The sequence below is a fragment of the Oryctolagus cuniculus genome, unplaced genomic scaffold, assembly GCF_964237555.1.
Source record: "Oryctolagus cuniculus unplaced genomic scaffold, mOryCun1.1 SCAFFOLD_50, whole genome shotgun sequence".
In the NCBI taxonomy this organism is placed as follows: domain Eukaryota; kingdom Metazoa; phylum Chordata; class Mammalia; order Lagomorpha; family Leporidae; genus Oryctolagus; species Oryctolagus cuniculus.
The window spans coordinates 627,350-649,409 of record NW_027208298.1 but is presented as its reverse complement, the minus strand read 5'-3'; the positions used below and the strand labels follow the sequence as shown (position 1 = coordinate 649,409).

The 22,060-nt window shown below is 39.0% G+C and overlaps 1 protein-coding gene across 1 annotated transcript; it reads left to right on the top strand.

Annotated features, from left to right (window-relative positions):
* The first annotated feature begins 64 nt into the window (after window positions 1-64).
* LOC127482682 (vomeronasal type-2 receptor 116-like) lies at window positions 65-19,962 on the top strand. The gene is made up of 7 exons (XM_070067754.1): window positions 65-117; window positions 2,420-2,527; window positions 3,265-3,556; window positions 4,803-5,609; window positions 15,401-15,628; window positions 16,728-16,851; window positions 19,049-19,962. The coding sequence occupies exons 1-7, from the start codon at window positions 65-67 to the stop codon at window positions 19,960-19,962; spliced, it is 2,526 nt and encodes an 841-aa protein (XP_069923855.1).
* The last annotated feature ends 2,098 nt before the right edge of the window (window positions 19,963-22,060 follow it).

Below are 22,060 nucleotides of genomic sequence, written 5' to 3'. Positions count from 1 at the left end.
CAGAGATGGAGACCTGGTACTGGGTGGGTTTTTCCCCCTTTACTTCCTGGAACCAGAATCAGACATGGTCCAGTTATCTTTTTTATCCAGGCCAAAGGATAAAATGACAGTAAACTGGTAAGTCCAACATTGAGTTATGTGTTAACTGTGGTTCAGATTGCAAGTTTGTGTGTGTTTGTATTGGTTAATCTGCTTAAGAATTCTAAAAAATGTACACAGAAGTTTCAGGAATGCAGATCAATGAAGGCTGGTGTTCCTTCCCTTTCCATTTTATTTTTTTCTCTACTCCTTCATGGGAGGAGAGAGAGATGGATATATTTTGTATTCATCTGATATCCTGAACAGACTCCTAGAATCTTGAAATTAATGAGACAAATGGAACTCCAGCCCATATCCCCATCCCCACCCCTGCCTGCCCCATCCAAAACCCATGGAACAGAGAATGGCCTGAGGACAGTGTTCGATCTAAGGCACTCACTCTAGGTGTCACTGCTAACAAATGTGCCTGGTAGAGAAGCTGTTTGTGTCTGAGATCCACCACCTGACATACACACTGCCTCCCATACATCAACACTTGCAATCTACTCAATAGAAGTCTTTTGGGAACCCGCTCCTGAAAATAAATCTTTACTCTTTAATCTATGGTATTCTGTATGGGAACTTTGAGAATCTCTTTTGCTCAGGAGGAGCCCATGCCACAAGCATAGATGCCTGTTGTGGAGACTGCATAGAAATTGATTTGTTATCATCCATTGACTGGCACCTTTCACTGCACAATGTTTCCATGTTTTATCCATTTTGTGGCTTTTATCAACCTGTAGCATACTTTTCTCATACTATTTTTTAAAGATTTATTTATTTATTTGAAAGTCAGAGTTACACAGAGAGAGGAGAGGCAGAGAGAGGTCTTCCATCTATTGGTTCATTCCCCAGTTGGCTGCAATGGCCAGAGCTGTGCCAATCTGAAGCCAGGAGCCAGCAGCCTCCTTGGAGTCTCCTACATTTGTGCAGAGGCCCAAGCACTTGGGCTATCTACTGCTTTCCCAGGCCATAACAGAGACCTGGATTGGAAGTGGAGCAGCCAGGACCTGAACTGGCAACCATATGGGATGCCAGCATTGCAGGCGGCAGCTTTACGGGGTATGCCACACTGCCAGCCCCCTTCTCATAATATCTTAATAGCTAGGTCTACATTTGGTATCAAGATACTTGTGCTTACTTATTATTGATGTAAAATATTGATGTAAATTATTGATGTAACTATTAAGAATACATGTTTTTCTTTTTTATCAAAATTCTATTCAGTCTTTTTTTATATAACTTATTACATATGATTTATATCTCACAACTTGGAAAACCTAAACCTTATGAATGTTAGGATATACTGAACAAAATATTGGTTATTCATCAAATAATTTACCAAGTATCTTTCATGTGACAAACTAAACACGCTATGCATGGTTGCAGTATGCATCATGAAATCAGTGGATGTCTACATGTGAGACAGATTTGTTTTATCTAGAATGATCACACATCCTGGTTTGCTTCCTACAGCCTATTTATGCCAATAATCCTTGTGTATTCATTAATATCACCCTATCTTATTATTAGAAGTGTACCAGTTTGGAAGGTCATTTACATGGTCACTGTAGATACTGGAAGGAGTATGAGAACTGTTTACAGAAAGGAGATAAAGTTCTGACTGTGCCTTCTCTCTGTTGATGACATCAAGCCTTATGCCCTTCATCTGCTAATTAAGGATATTACTACTACAAAACAAAATTCTTATTATGATAAAGTTAAAGGTTTATAAAATGCTTGTTCCCCCACCAGCAAGTGTCCAGCATCTTTGTAGATGAAATGTAATTACTTTAAATGTATTTACTAAGAATATATGTTTTTCAATCTTCTGATATATAAACTTTACCATTGGTGTTATCTATAAACTGAATATTTGGCAAAATTGATCAATGAAGCAATCATAGACTTGTTCTGCCTCTAGACATCATATTCTAAAATCAATCTTGCTTTATCATCAAATTTTTAAAAATCTTCCAAGTTTAAAAAATATTTCACACACAAGTACTTTTGCACATTTTTTTATGAAACAAGGCCATATTTCAAAACATGGATCCTGTGTCAAATCACCATTCTAAACTGCTTTAAGTTCCATGTTTTGTGAAATAATATCATCGAGATCACTAAGTGGAATCTAATTAAAAACATTTCTTATATTTTAAATTTGTTTCAAGGTTATAGGAATCACAGAAATAGTTTGGAGAGATCTCTATTTTATTATCACTGCAGCTTATTGCATACACTTGAAAGATGAGTTAAGAACACTGAAAAAATTTGGGTTTTGAGTGAGATGTCAGTCATGAATACACATATCTAGCGCTAATGCTTATGATCTCTATAGGGTTTTTATCAACTTTGTACACGGTCCAGAACTTAATACCGGGCAGGCATGTATTTGGGGGAAAAAGAAGCAAACTTCTCAGCTTTCAACTGACAGCAAGAGCTACAAGTAACCAAGCACTGAAAAATAAAGCTCTTCATGAAATAAATAATTGCATTTAAGCAGAATGATTAAAAGCAAGAAACATTTCAATCAATGCTATTTGCCATTCAAATAAGTAAATCTAAGAACTAAACAGACTTCAGTAGCATATAGATAGAGAAATAGATAAAATGGAACTTCGTGGATGAGGAAAAGAGTGAATTAAAATAAACATTGTAAGTATTATGACAATTTGAAATTCTGAATGAAATGCTCATTTTCAAGACAAACATAACTGAATGAAAATACTTCTGTTAGTATTTGTATATTATAACAGAAAATTACAGAAAGGGCTCATGAAAATCCCTATGGTGAATAGATTAGAGATGCTTCCAAACGCTAAAATCACTGACAAGTCAGATGGTGTTCAACTATTTCAGAGGGTACTGAAAACAGAGATGCTTCCTCTTGGGTTCCATCCCTAAGTAGAAGTGAAATCCCATGTTGGGACACATCAAGGCTTTCCTGAAGGACTAGGGAAGGTGAGTGTGATCATGGACACAGTTTGCTTCAGAGAAATCTGAGGGTCATTCCAAAATCTTCTAGAGCCCTTGGAACCTCACTCACACCTCCTCCATGTGCCAGAGCTGAGGCACCACTGCGTGGAAGCCTGAGTATGACCATTGCTGCCTCAGGGCATGGCTGTGTTGTTGCTCTGAATTCCATAGTCTCACCCTTCTCCCTGATGTTGCTCCTATCTTTAGGTGGCTGTGGAAGAACTACCAATACGTGCTGGCCTTCTGCTTTGCTATCCAGGAGATCAATAAGGACCCCCAGCTCCTCCCCAACCTGACCCTGGGTTTCCAGCTCTACAATTCTGTTACCAGTGGTCAGTTCACCCTGAGGAGCACTCTGCACTGGCTGACTGGAAACATTCATTTCATCCCTAACTACACCTGCCAGACACAAGGCAAGACGGTTGCCATAATTGCTGGAACCATGTCAGCATTTTCAGCTGAAATTGGAACAATGTTGGAGCTGTACAAAACCCCACAGGTAAATCTGTTGTGAATTCTGGTGAGAAATTCTGCCATCTCCCACCAGACATGTCCAATTTGAAGCAAAGGTCACGTGGAACACAACTGCACATATAGCACCACAATTTGAAACAGATTCTGGGGAATTCCTTAGATTGTGAGAGAGATCACTGTCTAGGCCCAATGTATCCATCCCCACCTGCTGAGAAAGTTGACTGCTGACTATTGACAGGAAATACCCACAGCACAGAGATATCCTAGGATGACTCAATGTTAGACATGGGTATATCAAGACCTGGGCCCAGACTTTCCATTTGGAACCCACTGAGGTCCATGACAGTCCCAAAGATCATCAAGGAGTGTTTGGGGCTGAGTTACACTTAGATGAGATTTTACCCTCTCCCTAGACCTAATCCTGACTTCCTCACATTCAGCAGATTCCTTCACAGGACTCCCAGTTCACTTCCATGTGCAACTAAGAGATTTAGATCTTATTGTTTGACAGAATAAGAAACAAATACAGGCAGACAGTGTGCACCCATTCACAGTATAATCACAAAATAGCCACCATAGTGCTGGTGCTCACTGACCATGGTGAAAGTAATCAATCCAAATCTTACAAGTAGGTGTTAGGAAACCAATCACGTAACCAATCAAGCTGCTTCCCAGGGCCTGTATTCACATTTCCAGGATTCTGAATGGAGACCCACTACAAATAGGTAGCAATCTGCACACATTACCATCAAGCTCAGACTGCAATAGCTTAGGATGATTGTGGTCTGAAAAGCAATTTTATGTATACTCAGAGATGATAGGTGAATATATTTTTCAAGACAATTTAGGATATGCTTGAAAACAAATGAAATTCAAAGTATCAGGAGATCAACCCACACAAAATATTTGTCCCTGAGGAAACACACAACACCAGTTGCAGTGGGAGCTGTTCTCCACATGTCTCATGAGGTGAGAGGTGGGAAAGACCAATGTCCTGGTGATTCTGAATCTAAAATACATGCCTTCTTCTTCCCAAATATACATGAAGAACGTGGGTATCTTACACATTATCTTTCATGCTATGAATGAAGATGTACATTTCTTCTCCTAAAAGCAACAGGCATTGAAGCACAGTTACTCTGATCCCAGGTGATAGAATTTTCTTATGCCTACACATGATATTTCTTCATAGGACTTTTTTAAATCACTTCCCAAGACAGAAAACTCAAAACCCACAAAAGTCAAATCACACCGGTTTTCTTTCCATTCAGATCACATATGGCCCTTTTGATCCCATGCTAAGTGAGAGAGACAAGTTTCCATCACTCTATCAGATGGCCACTAGTGACAGCTCTCTGGCCTGTGGAATGCTCTCCTTGCTACTACATTTTGGCTGGATTTGGGTGGTGATCTTTGTATCTAATGATATGAAAGGAGAGAAGTTCCTACAGGATATTCAAACCGAGATGGTAAAGAAAGGTCTCTGCTTGGCCAATATAATAAAGCTCCCAGACACTAAGTCAAGATATGAAAAAACTGAAATATCCTTCCTAGCAGGGCTTCGAATTTCATCTGCAAATGTGCATATTCTATATGGTGATGTAAGGAGTGTGTATACCATGGAATTTCTAAGCAAATTCTATTTAACCCTGGGGAAGGTGTGGATCATGGCTGCAAAGTGGGAGATTGTTGTGAAGGAGACAGACCACATGCTACACTCTTTTCATGGAGGCTTCTCATTTTCATACCACAAGGAAGAAATCCCTGGCCTCAACCACTTTGTCAAGACAGTGGACCCTTCCCACTACCCAGAAGATTTCTTCCTCAGTCAACTATGGCTTCATGCTTTTCACTGCTTACCTACTGGGTCACTTTGTGGAACAATTGGAGTCTGCCCACCAAATGCTTCCTTTGAGTTTTTCCCAGGACGCATTGACATGCTGACCATATCTGACTCCAGCTATTTCATCTACAATGCTGTGTATGCAGTGGCCCATGCCCTCCATAAGATGCTTTCAGAGCAAATAGAAAAGGGATCTCCAGGAGATGCAACTCAACCAAGAATTTTTCCATGGCAGGTAAACATCTCCCAGAACAGGACATTTATTGAACACCTGATGGCATTCTCAGGTATTTTTATTGCAGTACCACATGACCATGTTTTCATGTTGAGATTGCCATGATCAGGTATAATGGAAAGTGGGTTCTTTCACAACAGACTGGGCATAGATACATCTGTAATTGTTATCTATGTGTGGAGAATTTGTTATCTGCTATGGAGCATTTTAAATATATTTTCTGTTATGCAACATGTTAAAAATAATTTTAAAATGGTCTATATGCTAAGAAATGCACATAAGTCTACAGATAAAAGAGTTTTTGGTCATCTGATCATACTACAACCAACACCCATATTAAGAACATAGCATTACTAGTACTGCAAGAGTCCTCAGTAGCAACCACTTAATTTTTTTAATGTGTGAAAGAGGAACATATTGTCAATAATATGATTTGATTTATTTTTTTTATTTTTTTTACAGGTAGAGTGGACAGTTAGAGAGAGAGAGAGACAGAGAGAAAGGTCTTCCTTTGCCATTGGTGCACCCTCCAATGGCTGCCGCGGGTGGTGCACAACGCTGATCCGAAGGCAGGAGCCAGGTGCTTATCCTGGTCTCCAATGGGGTGCAGGGCCCAAGCACTTGGGCCATCCTCCACTGCACTCCCGTGCCACAGCAGAGAGCTGGCCTGGAAGGGGGGCAACCGGGACAGAATCTGGCGCCCCGACTGGGACTAGAACCCTGTGTGCTGGCGCCGCTAGGTGCAGGATTAGCCTATTGAGCCATGGTGCCGGCCTATGATTTGATTTAGCGAAGCACTACTTATAATTACATAGGAAATTATCTAAAGTCCACACAATTTTATACTCATATATTAACTAACACAAATGAGAGGAAACAATATTTTTGTACCTCTGGCTTATGTAATTTACTGTGATGACCTCCAGTTTTAAATGTCAAGATTTCATTCTTAATTATGGCTGTGTAATATTCATATATGTGAGATGATATAATATGATTTTTTATATATATATATATAAGTATCTCACCAATTCCTTCTCCCAGCCATCAGTTGATGGACCTCTAGATGATTCTACATCTTATGTGTTGTGCATTGAGCTTCTGTAAAGTTGGGAGTGTAGGAGACTCTTTCTTGTGCTGATTTCAATTCATTTGGATACATTCCCAGGTCTGAGACAACTAGGCCATGTTGTAGAACCAATATTGGTTTTCTGAGGAGTTCCTCTATTGTCTTCCATTATGTTTGTACTGGCTTATAATCCTTCCCATCAACATTGTATTGGGGTACCTTTTTTTCCTGATCCTCAGCAGAATTTGCTATTTTTCAAATTTTGGATAATATTCATTCAAAGTGGGGTGAAGTGAAATCCCACGTTAGTTCTTATTGGTGCTTCCCTGATGGTTAGTGATCATGAACCTCTTTTCATGTTTCTCTTGGGCATTTGTGAAAAAATCCTGTGAAAAAATCCCTGTTCATATCCTTAGTTCATTTCTTAACTAGATTGTTGGTTATGTTGTTGTTAAGTTTCTTGAATTCCTTATACATCTGGAGATTAATACTTTATTGGAACCATGTTTTGCAAATATTTCTCCCATTTTGTAAGTAGTGTCTTCACTTAGATGAGTGTGTCTTTTGCTGATGAGAAGTTACTTAGCTTAATGTATATTCTTGCCTTTATTGCCTTTACTTCTTGGATTTTATCTAAGAAATTCTTGCCAGGGAAATGACTTGTAGTGTTTCCCCAATGTTTGCCTCTTGTAATTTGATGGTTTCAGGTTTTAGGTTTAGATCCTTGATAAATTATGAGTTGATATTTGTATAGGGTATGAGGTAGCAGTCTGATTTAAAATCTCTGCATGTGGAAATCCAAATGTCTGCATTTGTTGATGAGACTTAATCTAGGGAGTGAGTTTAGCTCCATGTAACATTTTCAATACAGATTCTATAATGACATATCATAGAATAATGTTTCTCAGAGTATAGTGCAATGTTTAGAATATCCTAACACAGCTCATTACAAAGACTGGGAAGAAAAAATGATCAAAAGTACTCTTTTTGTTGGAATGTATGTAAGGTTAGGAAATGTGGACTCTGGACATATCCCACAACAACTATATACCCTATAATAATATCCCCTACAGGTGTGCTGTAGTCCACGCCCTCTGTGAGACATTACTGGGGCAAATAGCAGTGGGGTGCACATTTTATCATAAAATGACTCTGAAACAGGAAAATATCCTGATCAAATTATTTGAGTAAATCAAATAAATTGAATGTCTCACAGAAGATAAATATATATTCTATATTATACATATATGTAAATTAAATTGACTTCAGCATGTTTACTTCACTATGTAATTTCTGGGATTACATCCAATATTAATTAACATCCTATTTGTGATTTGATAGACTCACATTTTAAAAGTAAATGTACTGGCCGAGAAGGCTTACAAATATAAGATTAGAGAATATTTATGAAGTTCTTGGTTCAAATTAGTGAAGACATAATGATAGTCCTTTAAAGAATTGGCTGTCCCACAACAGGTGTCAGGAGACTCTGAAAGTCAAGAGTTAATACACACTGTTCAGATACTAACTGCCATCAGGGTATTGTTTTTTTATATAGTAAATAAAAATTTACAAAGTACAACTTTTGCATTGTTGTAGCTTTTTCCCCCATAACCTCTCTCCCACCCATAACCGCCCTATCTCCCACTCCCTCTCCCATCCCACTCTTCATCAAGATTCATTTTCAATTATCTTTATATACAGGTGATCAACTTAGTATATACTAAGTAAAGATTTCAAAAGACTGCACCCACCCAACCGCACAAGATATAGAGTATTGTTTGACTAGTTGTTTTACTGTTAATTCTTACAGTACAACACTTTAAGGACAGAAATCCTACATGGAGAGCAGGTGCACAGTGACTCCCATTGTTGAGTTAACAATTGACACTCTTATCTATAAGTCAGTAATCACCCGAGGCTCTTGCCATGAGCTGTCAAGGCTTTGGAAGCCTCCTGAGTTCACCAACTCTGATCTTATTTAGTCAAGGCCATATCACAGTGGGGGTCCATTCCTCCCTTCAGAGAAAGGTACCTCCTTCTTTGATGGCACATTCTTTCTGCTGGGATCTCATTCACCGAGATGTTTCATTCAGGTCATTTTTGCCACAGTGCCTTGGCTTTCCATGCCTGTGAGACTCTCATGGGCCTTTTAGCCAGATCCGAATGCCCCAAGGGTTGATTCTGAGTCTGGAGTGCTGTTCAGGGCATTTGCCATTCTATGAGGCTGCTGTGCATCCTGCTTCCCCCGTAGGATCATTGTCTCCCTTTTAATTCTATCCTTCATTATTTACAGACACTGGTCTTATTTGTGAAATCTCTTTGACAATTATGTACTTAAAATGATCACTTTAACAAGTGAGATGGAATGGGTACATGCCACCTTGATGGGATTGAATTGGAATCCCCTGGCATATTTCTAACTCTACCATTGGAGGTAAGTTGGGTGTGCATGTGCCAAACTGTATATCTCCTCAATCTCTTACTCCCACTCTTATATTTAACAGAGATCACTTTTCTGTTAATTTTAAATGCCTAAGAATAATTGTGTATTAACTAAGGAGTTCAACTAATGGTATTAAGCAGAAAAAAAAAATACTAAAAGGAATAAAATAGTAAGTTCTTCCTCAACAGTCAAGACAAGGGCTTATCTGGTCATTGTTTCTCATAGTGTCCATTTCACTTCAACAAGTTTCCCCTTTGGTGCTCAGTTAGTTGCCATCGATAAGTGAGAACATACGATATTTGTCCCTTTGGGACTGGCTTAATTCACTCAGCATGATGATTTCCAGATACCTTCATTTTGTTGCAAATGTCCAGATTTCATTTATTAAACAGCTGTACAGTATTCTGTAGAGTACATAACCCATAATTTCTTTATCCAGTCATCTGTTGATGGGCATTTAGGTTGATTCCATGTCTTAGCTATTGTGAATTGAGCTGCAATAAACATTGAAGTGCACACAGCTCTTTTTTTCCAGTTTAATTTCCTTTGGGTAAATTCCAAGGAGTGCGATGGCTGGGTCATGTGGTAAGGCTATATTCTGGTTACTGAGGACTCTCCAAACTGTATTCCATAGTGGCTTTATCAGTTTGCCTTCTCACCAACAGTGGATTAGTGTCCCTTTTTCCCCACATCCTCGCCAGCATCTGTTGTTAGTTGATTTCTGTATGTGAGCCATTCTAACTGGGGTGAGGTGAAACCTCATTGTGGTTTTGATTTGCATTTCCCTGATGGCTAGAGATCCTGAGCATTTTTTCATGAGTCTGTTGGCCATTTGGATTTCCTCTTTTGAAAAATGTCTGTTAAGGTCCTTGGCCCATCTTTATATTGGGTTGGTTGTTGTGGAGTTTCTTGATCATTTTATAGAGTCTAGTTGTTAATTCTTTACCAGTCATGTAGTTTGCAAATAATTTCTCCCATTGTGTTGGTTGCCTCTTCACTTTCCTGACTATTTCTTTTGCTGTAAAGAGACTTCTCAATTTGAGGTAAACCCATTTGGCTATTTTAGCTTTGACTACCTGTGCCTCTGGTGTTTTCTCAAGAATTCTTTGCCTGTTCCAATGTCTTGAAGGGTTTCCCCTATGCTCTCAATTAATTTCATGGTGTTATGGCATATATCTAGATCTTTGATCCATGGTGAGTGGATTTTTGTATATGGTGTATGATGATAGGGGTCTTGTTTCATACTTCAACATGTTGACATCCAGTTTTCACTGCACCATTTGTTGAAGAGGCTGTCCCTGTTCCAGGGGGTTGGTTTTAGCTCCTTTGTTGAATATGAGTTGGTTATAGATGTTTGGATTGATTTCCAGTGTTTCCATTGATCTGTCCATCTATTTTTGAACCAGTACCAGGCTGTTTTGATAATAACTGCCCTGTAGTATGTCTTGAATTCTGGAATTGTGAATACTCCGGATTTGTTTTTATTGTAAAGGATTGCTTTAGCTATTCACGGTCTCCTGCTTCTCCATATGAATTTCAGCATCATTTTTTCTGGGTCTGTGAAGAATGACTTTGGTATTTTGATTGGCATTGCATTGAACCTGTAAATTGCTTTTGGGATAATGGACATTTTGATGATATTGATTCTTCCAATCCATGAACATGGCAGATTTTTCCATTTTTTTGTTTCTTCTTCTATTTCTTTCTTTAGTGTTTTGTAATTTTCTTCATAGAGGTCTTTGATATTCTTGGTTAAATTTACCCAACGTACTTCAATATTTTGTGGCTATTGTGATTGGGATTTATCTTAGAAGTTCTTGCTCGGCCACAGCATTGTCAGTGTATACAAAGCCTGTTGATTTCTGAGCATTAACTTTGTATCCTGCTACATTACCAAACTCTTCTATGAGATTCAATATTCTCTTACAAAAATTTTTGGGATCCCCTATACATAGGATCATGTCATCTGTTAACGGGGATAGTTTGACTTCCTCTTTTCCCATTTGTATTCCTTTAATTTCTTTTTCTTGCCTAATGTCTCTGGCTAAAGCTTCTAGGACTATATTGAATAGCAATAGTGAGAGTGGGCATCCCTGTCTGATGTCAGTTTCAATGGAAATGCCTCTAACTGTTCCCCATTCAATATGATGCTGGCCATGAGTTTATCATAAATTGCCTTAGTTGTGTTGAGGAATGTTCCTTCTAACCCCAATTTGCTTAAAGTTTCATCATGAAAGGGTATTGTATTTTGTCAAATGCTTTATCTGCTGCTATTGAGATAATCATATGATTTCAGTTTCTCAACTTGTTAATGTGATTGATTCTCGAACACTGAACCATCCCTGCATACCAGGGATAAATCCCACTTGGTTCATGTGAATGATCTTTCTGATGTGTAGTTAGATTCGGTTTGCCAGGATTTTGTTTAGTATTTTTGCATCTATGTTCATCAGGGAGATAGGTCTATAGTTTTCTTTCTCTGCTGTGTCTTTCCAGGGCTTAGGGATTAAGGAAATATTGGTGGCCAGCGTCATGGCTTACTAGGCTAATCTTCTGCCTGCAGCACTGGAACCCCAGGTTCTAGTCCCGGTTGGGGTGCCGTTCTGCCTGGTTGCTACTCTTCCAGTCCAGCTCTCTGCTGTGGATCAAAAAAGCAGTGGAGGATGGCCAAGTGCTTGGGCCCTGCACCCACACAGGAGACCAGGAGGAAGCACCAGGCTCCTATCTTCAGATCGGTGCAGCACGCCGGCTGCAGCGGCCATCTGGGGGGTGAACCAATGGAAGGAAGACCTTTCTCTCTGTCTCTCTCTCCCACTGTCTAACTCCCCTGTCAAAAAGAAAAGATGATATTGGCTTCATAGAAAGAATTTGGGAGGATTCCCCCCTTTCAATTGTTTTGAATAACTTGAGAAAAACTGGGGTTAGTTGTTCTTCAAAAGTCTGGTAGAATTCAGTGGTGAAGCCATCCAGTCCTGGGCTCTTCTTTTTTGGTAGTGCGTTTATTGCTGATTCAATTTCTTTCATGGTTATGGGTCTGTTTATGTTTTGTATATCTTCATGGCTCAGTTTAGGAAGGTTGTAAGGGTCCAGGAATCTATCCATTTCTTCCAGGTTCCTCAATTTGTTAGCTTACATCTCTTTGTAATGGTTTCTGATGATTCTTTTTATTTCTGTTGTGTCTGCTGTTACATTTCCATTACCATCATTACTTTTATGGATTTGGGTCTTCTCTCTCCTTTTGTCAGTTCGTTGGTCCAATGGTGTGTCTATTTTGTTTATTTTTTCAAAGAACCAGCTCCTGGTTTTGTTGATCTTTTGTATTGTTTTTTTGTTTGTTTGTTTCAATTCTGTTTATTTCTTCTCTAATCTATAGTAGTTCTTTTCTTCTGCCTGGTTTGGGTTGGATTTGCTGCTGTTTCTCTATATCCTTGAGGTGCATTGAGAGGTCATTTGTTTGGTTCCTTTCCAGTTTCTTGATGTAGGCACCAATTGCTATAAGCTTTCCTCCTAGCACTGCTTTTACTGTATCCCACAAGTTTTGATAGGTTGTGCTGTCATTTTCATTTGTTTCTAGAAATCCTTTGATTTCTCTTGATTTCTTCTATGACCCACTGTTCATTCAGAATCATGTTGTTCATTCTCCATGTATTTGCATATGGTGTAGAGATTCTTGGGTTGTTGATTTTGAGTTTCACTGTGCTATGGTCTGAGAAGCTGCATGGTATAGTTTCAATTTTTTTGAATTTGTTGAGGCTCCCTTTATGGCCTAGCGTATGGTGAATCCTAGAGAACGTTCCATGTACTGGGGTGAAATACGTGAACTCTGTGGCTGTGGGGTGAAAGGTTCTGAAGATATCTATTAGGTCTATTTGGTCTATAGCATCAATTAACTCTGTTGTTTCCTTGTTGAATTTCTGTCTGGTTGATCTGTCCATTGGTGAGAGTGGCATGCTGAATGCCCCTGTAACCATTGTATTTGAATCTATATCTCCCTTTAAGTTCTTTAGTAATTCTTTCAAGTAGTCAGGTGCCCTGTAATTAGGTGCATATACATTTATAATAGTAATGTCTTCATGTTGGATTGATCCTTTAATCATTATATAATGCCCTTCTTTCTCTCTTTTAATAGTTTGTGTGTTAAAGTCTATTTTGTCTGATATTAGGATGGCCACCCCAGCTCTTTTTTGATTTCTGTTAGCTTGAAATATCTTTTTCCACCCTGTCACTTTCAGTCTGCATGCATCTTTGCTGATAAGGTGTGTTTCCTGAAGGCAGCATATAGATAGATTCTCTTTTTTAATTCAATCCGCTAGTCTGTCTCTCTTGGTTGTCGAGTTGAGGCCATTTATATTCACTGTGACTATTATTAAATACTGTCTTTTTCCAGTCATGGTTCCTTAAACAAGCTGTTTATGTATTTTGAGATTTGTTTGTAGTTTAGTTGGCTCATTTTCTACATTCACCTTTTTTTGTAGTGAAGTTCTTGTTTCTGTATTTCTGTGTGCAGCACGTCTTTGAGCCAGTGTTGTAGGGTTGGATGTGAGGATACAAATTCCTTCAGTTTCTGTTTGTCGTGGAAAATCTTTATTTTCCCTACATTCATATATGATAGCTTTTCAGGGTATAGTATTCTAGGTTGTCATTGTTTGTCTTTTAAAACTTGGAATATATCATGCCATTATCTCCTTGCCTGTAGTGTTTGCGATAAATCTGGTGTGAGTCTGATTAAATTATCCTTAAATATGATTCATCGTTTCTCTCTGGCACAATTTAGGATTTCTTCTTTGTGTTTCACTGAGCTGAGTGTTGCCACAATGTGATGCAGTGAATTTCTCTTCTAGTCTAATTTACTGGGGCTCCTGAGTATTTGTTGAATTTGGTTGTTTCCATCAATTTGCCTCTGTTGGAAGTTTTCTGATATTATTTCATTGAAAATGTTATACAAATAGAATTACACATAAACTGTATACACATGTTTATCAGTTTGGACTTGCCAGCAGCAGCCAGGGATGTCAGGTTCCAGAAACTTTATTATGAAAAATTATGCTTGGATTTCTAATTTATTTAACAGAATTCATCTGATATTTTATTCAATATTGTTAAACTCTAAAAAAATTATTTGAAAATCAAAGTTACTGTAAGAGAGTGAGAGACAGAAAGAGAAAAGGAGACAGATCTTGCATCTGCTGATTCACTCCACAATGGCTTCAAGGACCAGGACTGGGAACACTCTAAGCCAGGATGCAGGAGCTTCAATTGGGTCTCTCATGTGAGTGTAGGGGCCCAGGCAGTTGGGCGATCATCTAATGCTTTCCCATGTACATTGGCAGAGACCTGAACCAGCAGTAGAACAACAGTAATTTAACCAGCACTCACAGGGATGCTGGGCACTGTGGACAGCAGCTTCACCTGCTGCACCACAAGGCCAGCCCAAATTTGCTAAAGTAAAAAAATATTGATATGAACATAATAGATTTCATGTATTTCATAGATACATTTCTAAGAAGATATCCATTCTTCCTTCCCTCCCTCCCTCATTCTCCCCTCCTTCCTTTCTTTTTAATTTTTGCAAAAATAGCATTTCAATTTGCTTTATAATCACAGGTGTAATGCCACAGTAATCATAATGATTCATAAATGAAAAGTAGAAAGACCATGTTCCACAGGAACTTACACAAGATGATAAGCAAAAATGAAATCCAAGATATCAGTTTCATTTTGATACATGGTGGGGTTTTTCTTTGCATCTATAGTAACTACTACACATCACAGAAAACAAATTATATTTTCTGATTGGAACTGGTTTATTTCAGTAAGCATAAGCATAAAGGTCTCCAGTTGCATCCATTTTTTGTCAAAGAGAGGATTTCATTCTATTTGGTAGGGGGTATATTTTGAAAAGTGCACATGTTTGCACTCACCTATGGAACCATCACAATAATCAAGATATTGCATATATAAAGTCATGTTGTTTACATTTGGAAAACTAAGATGAGCTTTCCTAAACCTCTAACAATCTTTCATGGTCAGCCACCCTGTGGGACACATCCTGTGATTTCTCTGGATTCAAATGGTCCCCATCATTTTAATGGGTGTTGGGGGGTAGAATTCCCTGCATTTGAACAATGATATGATGATCATTCAGACAAAAGTCAGCCTCCACCAAATAGAAAACCTGAAGATACACAGGAGGCAAAAGAAGGATTTCTCAGTCATATGCACCTCCCACCTCTAATCTGAATGTTCTCCCTCTTTCCAATTGTGCCTCCCCTCCAGCTTCATCCACTCCTGAAGAAAATCCAATTTACCAACAGTGCTGGGGAGGATGTTTCCTTCCATGAAACAAGACACCATATGGCACATTATGATATCCACAACATTGTGAATTTTCCTGCTGGATTTCGGTTGCTGATTAAAATCGGGGAGTTCTCCTCTGAGAGTGCACATGACCAAGGCTTGGTCCTCAATGAAGAGATGATAGAATGGCCTATAGCATTCAAGAAGGTGTGGATCCATGGAAATATTGGATACATACAGAAGGTCTGAGAGGAGATTAAGTGCGAGATTTTAAATAAGCATTCAATTCTCAATTCACATATTGGCTTCAAAAGATATGGTGTCCCTTACACATATATGAGTCAATGTGTATTAGAAGTTTATGTTTGTATTAGTTATTGCTGTTTTTACTTTGGAAATAATTATGCATTCAGATGTTGAGTGACTAAAATGAGCAATGTTAATGAATAGCGATAGATATCAGTATATAGACATAAAATTACAAAATACATGTGTACAGAAATTGTAAATTTTTTCAATTTTTTATTTATATAAGGTGAAAAATTTTCATTTCATGTATATATATACAGGTATATAGATTTAGAAGAACAGTGATATCTTAAATATGGTGAGAGTCATATATTTTAATGCAGCATGAACACAAGTAAATTATAAGTTGATCTATCCATCGCCTATTTGTAGAAAGCATTCTCATTTTCATTGTCATTGTGGTTGCCAATAAGTGCAGTTTCATTTCTGCATAGCATCTCACAGCTGTGGTCAAATGTTTTATCATCATTCTACTGTTGAAATCCCCCAGGGAATTTTGTGGGTGATTTGTGTAACTATCATGCTTTATGCCCAAAATGCATTCTTAGTTTCTTGAAATTGATACTCTTCCTGAATCTAGAAGTCCAGAAGAGGATTAGATACACAATCCATATTTTTATAACATTTGCTCATCATTTCTCTGTGGCCTTGTCTTTTTCTGAATACTCAGTCTCAAATATACACATTACATAATAATGATATGAATGTTAAAGATTTCAGAGGAAGAAATGTAGTAGAAAGAAACAAAGGCCTAGAAGAATAGATCTGGTGATGAACAAAATTACAGCAATCAGGTACCCTCATAATGTTTGGTAGACAATTGACAAACCTGGAAAGAGCATCATAGAAACTACAAATTGGATGTATGAAAAAATCAACAAGACAGAGAATGGGGAAGACAGTGATGACCTTCAGAGTGATGGGGCAAATAGAGACATCTTATCACAGTGCCTAATGATGTGCAAAACAATGACCATCGCTTCTCTTTCCCCCTCAGACTCCTCAGTCTTTATGTGGCCAGAGGTGTGGTCCAGGATTCAGGAAAATGCCACAGGAAGGAAGAGCTGTCTGCTGCTATATTTGTGTTATTTGTCCAGAGAGAGACATTTCCAATCATACAGGTAGAAAACATGTAACTCACTATGAAAACTCCACCATCTTAACTATTTCTAGATAAAAAGGAAACCAAGAATCTTTATAATGGGATAAGAGTGCCCCATTGTTCTCTATGCACACTTTCACTCACTCTTTCCATACACTTGTTGTATGCTCACTCTCGCCATCTCAGTAGTCTGGTGGTGCTCATCCTCTCTAGCTCAACACTGACACTGATTCTCTCTGATATCCTTCTTTTCCATCCAGTGCTAGATGAGGCTGTCTTAATCTGAGATCTTCTAGTAGGCCTACTAATGTCTGAACAAAAAATATCAGATGAGCATTTGTTAAGGCTCCCTAAGGATTTCTAGAAATCTTGAAATCAAAACTTTTCCATACACACCTGAGAAACAGGGAGCTACTTCACAGGAATTGTGATGGGAATACTGTATTACTTTCTGTGCTGGGTCTTTTACATAGTGCGTGCTGTGTAGTACACATAATGAATGCCTCCCTTTGTCCTTTTGTTTTCTATACTAGAATAAGAGACAATAAGTGTGAAATATACAGACAAAACATCCTAATAACTATGCAACTACATAACACCTCCAGTCCTCCAGTCCATGAAGCTTGTATGATTACCAACTTAAAACCTGAGAAGCACTTTACTACAAGTGTGGACCAACTAATATCATTTCCTTTCTTTTAAAAAATATTTCTTTTTAATTTCAAAGAGTTACAGAGGAGACAGACAGAGAGAGAGAGAGAGAGAGAAAGAGATTCCATCTACTTATTCAAGCCCCAGACATGCACAATTGACCAGGTTTGGCAAGGCAGATGCCAGCAGCCAGGTTCATTTGGGTCTCCCACATGGGTTCAGGGGACCCAAGTACTTGGGCCATCTTCTGCGGCTTTTTCCAGGCCATTAGCAGGGAGCTGGATTGGAAATGGATTACTGGAACACAAAATAATGTCCATAAGGGATGCTGGCATTGCAGCTGGTGGCTTTACATATCATGCCACAACACTGAATCTACTTTTGTTTATTAAATTGACATATGATTGAGAGAGAGACATGGTCACCAACTGGCCTGTTCTTAATGACTTCCTTCATGCTGCTGCTGCCGAAGTGTATTACTTCAACAGAGACAATGTGGTGTACATGTGGTGTTCACATGACTAAAATGATGAACAAGCCATGCTTTCAGTGAAAAGGAGTGGAAAGTTCTCTTTCAATACTGTGATGAAAATATCACTTACTCCCATACAACCATTAAAAAACTAGTAGTGGTGGCGCCGCGGCTCACTAGGCTAATCCTCCACCTTGTGGCTCCGGCACACCAGGTTCTAGTCCCGGTTGGGGCGCCGGATTCTGGCCCGGTTGCCCCTCTTCCAGGCCAGCTCTCTGCTGTGGCCAGGGAGTGCAGTGGAGGATGGCCTGAGTCCTTGGGCCCTGCACCCCTTGGGAGACCAGGATAAGTACCTGGCTCCTGCCATCGGATCAGCGCAGTGCGCCGGCCACAGTGCGCTGGCCACGGCAGCCATTGGAGGGTGAACCAATGGCAAAGGAAGACCTTTCTCTCTGTCTCTCTCTCTCACTGTCCACTCTGCCTGTCAAAAAATTAAAAAAAAATAAAAAAACTTTAAAAAAACCTAGTAGCAATAATTATTTTCTATGCAATCACAGCATATCAACATTTATATGGAAAGAGTGATGAGTCCATGCAGGAAATTAGAGTATTGACTGATGTATGGAAGTCCTAGGAGTGATAGATATTTTAAATAGGTCATCTACATTTGAGTATTAAAAAAAAAAAAAAACTTAAACCTGGTGACCGCAGACAAATATTTTAACCCATGTGAACACAAGCTTCTCCAGATAAAAACACTAGGGACAGTAGAGAAGAGGGTTTGGAAGAATCTATGCCCATATGAAATACAGGAAATACATCACTTTGAGAAAATAAAACACTGAAAGAAATATCTCTGAGTGACAAAATGAGTCCCCAGAGCCCCATGTGCTAAGGAGCTTGTTTCAGTGAGCTTCCTACACCTAGAGACGAGCATTCTCTCTGGGTCAGGAGTGCAGAAATATACTTTAGTGTGTCCTGGTACACATTAGAGCAGGCTGGACTCACCATGACATTGCAAAGGGGACCATTTTCCTTAACAGGGAAAAAGGAGCAAATTGTGAAGTGGAAACAGTCTTCCTTTTCTCCGCAGATGCAGAGCAGTGCAACCCGTGTGCAGATCACGAGTACCCAAACATGGAGAGAAACCGCTGCCTCCCCAAGCTGGTGACATTCTTAGCCTTTGAGGATGACCTGGGGAAGGCTCTGGCCTCCGTGGCTCTGTGTTTCTCTGTCCTCACAGCTGCAGTCCTCTGGGTCTTTGTGAAGCACCAAGACACTCCCATCGTCAAGGCCAATAACAGGACCCTCAGCTACATCCTGCTCATCACCCTCCTCCTGTGCTTCCTCTGCTCCTTACTCTTCCTTGGCCGTCCAAACACAGCCACCTGCCTTCTCCAGCAAATAGCATTTGGCCTTGTGTTCACAGTGGCTGTTTCCACCGTGCTGGCCAAGACCATCACTGTGATTCTTGCCTTCAAAGTTACAAAACCTGGAAGAAGTATCAGGCGATTGCTGGTATCAGGAGCTTCTAACTTCATCATTCCCATCTGCTCTTTGATCCAACTGGCTCTCTGTGGCATCTGGTTGGGAATTTCTCCTCCATTTATTGAGTTAGATGCACATTCTGAGCCTGACCACATCATCCTGGTGTGCAACAAGGGTTCAGCCACTGCCTTCTACTGTGTCCTGGGCTACCTGGGTTCCTTGGCCCTGGCGAGCTTCACTGTGGCTTTCCTAGCCAGGAATCTGCCTGACACATTCAATGAAGCCAAGTTCCTGACCTTCAGCGTGCTGGTGTTCTGCAGTGTCTGGGTGACCTTCCTGCCTGTCTACCACAGCACCAAGGGGAAGGTCATGGTGGCTGTGGAGATCTTCTCCATCTTGGCCTCCAGTGCAGGGCTCCTGGGCTGCATCTTCCTCCCCAAGTGCTACATTATTCTCATAAAACCTGATAAAAATTCTTTGAAAGCTTTAAAGAACCAACGCAGTTCTAGGGGATCCTGAAATTTTTCTCATGCATTTCTTCACATTTTCAACTTTGTAATCAAAAGGAAGTTGCATTCCAACACTGTAAAATAAGCAAAACTAAAAACCGTTGTTGTTTAGTCAATGAGTCCAGCAATTAATATCACCTTGTTCCATGATTGTACAGTTTCCATATATGCATGGATATGTCCTCAGTTTGTCCTTTTCCACTGATCAAACCAATTCTGAGCCAATGCCACACTCTTACTTACTGTGGTGTAATAAAAAGTTTTGATATGTAGAAGGGTGTGTACCTTTGTTCATTTTTAGAATTGTACTATCTGTTTTTGGACTTCTATACTAACTTTAGTTTCAGTTCGTCGAGTTCCACTAAAAATCTTTTTTGGTATTTTGCTGAGTTAAATTTATAGGTTCAATCTGGGGAGCTATGACATCTTTATAAAATTCTGTCATCCAATATATTAATATTATGTTGCTTTTTAAATATCCTTCAAAAACATTTCCTAATTTGGTGATAAAACTCTTGTATGTCTTTGTCAGCTATTTTTCTATGTACAACTTCTGTTTCTAGTATAAAGTCAGATCTTTTTTCTATTAAATTTTTAAGTTTCTTGTTGCTTAGGCTATAGATTCTGCAATAAAGTGGATTTATTTACCAAAAAATCACCTTGTTCCACATGACACTCTTTGGGTTTGTAATTTGGTTCTGACCCCTGACCCCAGATTCCCAGGAAATAAACCCTTTCAGTGAGTGGTGATGGCTCAGAGATATTGGGTCCCTTTCAATCAGTATTTTTCCTGGCTCCTGGCCCTGGCCTCAGTTCAGGCTCAGCTACTGTGGGCACTGAGATGTGAAGCAGTGAAAGGTTGGTTTCTCAGCCATCTCTCTCTCCATTTCTCTCTACCTCTCAAAAAACACAATGCCATCTAGAAATAGTTTAATAAAAAATAAGAGTGATATTTAAAACGGAAACAGAGCTGACCAGCAAGTTATAAATACCAATGCCATTTTATATGATAGGGCTATCCCTGAAAATATACACACTGTTTGCTGCTTAGGACGCCTGTCATTCTATAAGTCTTTTGTGTGGACTGCTTCCCATGTTGTAACATTCTCTCCATTTTAATTCTCTCTATTGTTATTACCAAACACTTGATCATATTTATATAATCCCTCTGACAGTTAATCCTATCTATATGATCAATTAAACATAATATGATCACTTTAACATGTAAGATGGCATTATTACCACCCAGTTTCATGGGATTTGGAGTATCAGAGTGAGATTTTAGGTTTACCCTTAGAAGTAAGTCCATGGGGATGTATGCAAAACTATACAGTTCCTCTCTCTCTTATTCCCACCTTTATTTTTATAGGGATCTACTTTCAATTGACTTTATACACATATGATTAATTCTATGTTAAAGAAAGAGTTCAACCAATGTTATTAAGTAGGAAAAAATAAAAATAATTAAAAATAATTAAAAACTGTTCCTCAACAGATAAGACAAAGGTTGTTTAAGTCATTGCTTCTCATAGTGACAGTTTGATTTATATAGCTTTCATTTTAGGTGCTCTGTTAGTTATCACAGATCATGGAGAACATATGGTTTTGACCCTTTGAGACTGGCTTATTTCTCTCTAAGTATGATGTTTTCCAGATTCATCCATTTTGTTGCAAATGATTAGATTTCACCTTTTTTTACCACTGTGTAGTATTCTATAGAGTACATATCCCAAAATTGCTTTACCCAGTCTTAGTTGATGAACATTCATGTTGATTCCATGTCTTAGCTATTATAAATTGAGCTGCAATAAACATGGGAATGCAGATAACTCTTGCATATGCTGATTTCATTTCCCTTGGGTAAATTCCCAGGAGTGGGATGGCTAGCTCATATGGTAGGACTACATTCAGATTTCTGACGTGTCTCCAAACTGCCTTCTATAATGGTTTTCCAAGTCTACATTCCACCAACAGTGGATTAGGTTTCCTTTTTCCCCAGAATCGCACCAGCATTTGTTGTTTGTTAATTTCTGTATGAGAGCCATTCTAACTGGGGTGAGGCGAAATCTCATTGTGGTTTAGATTTGCATTTCACTGATGGCTACTGA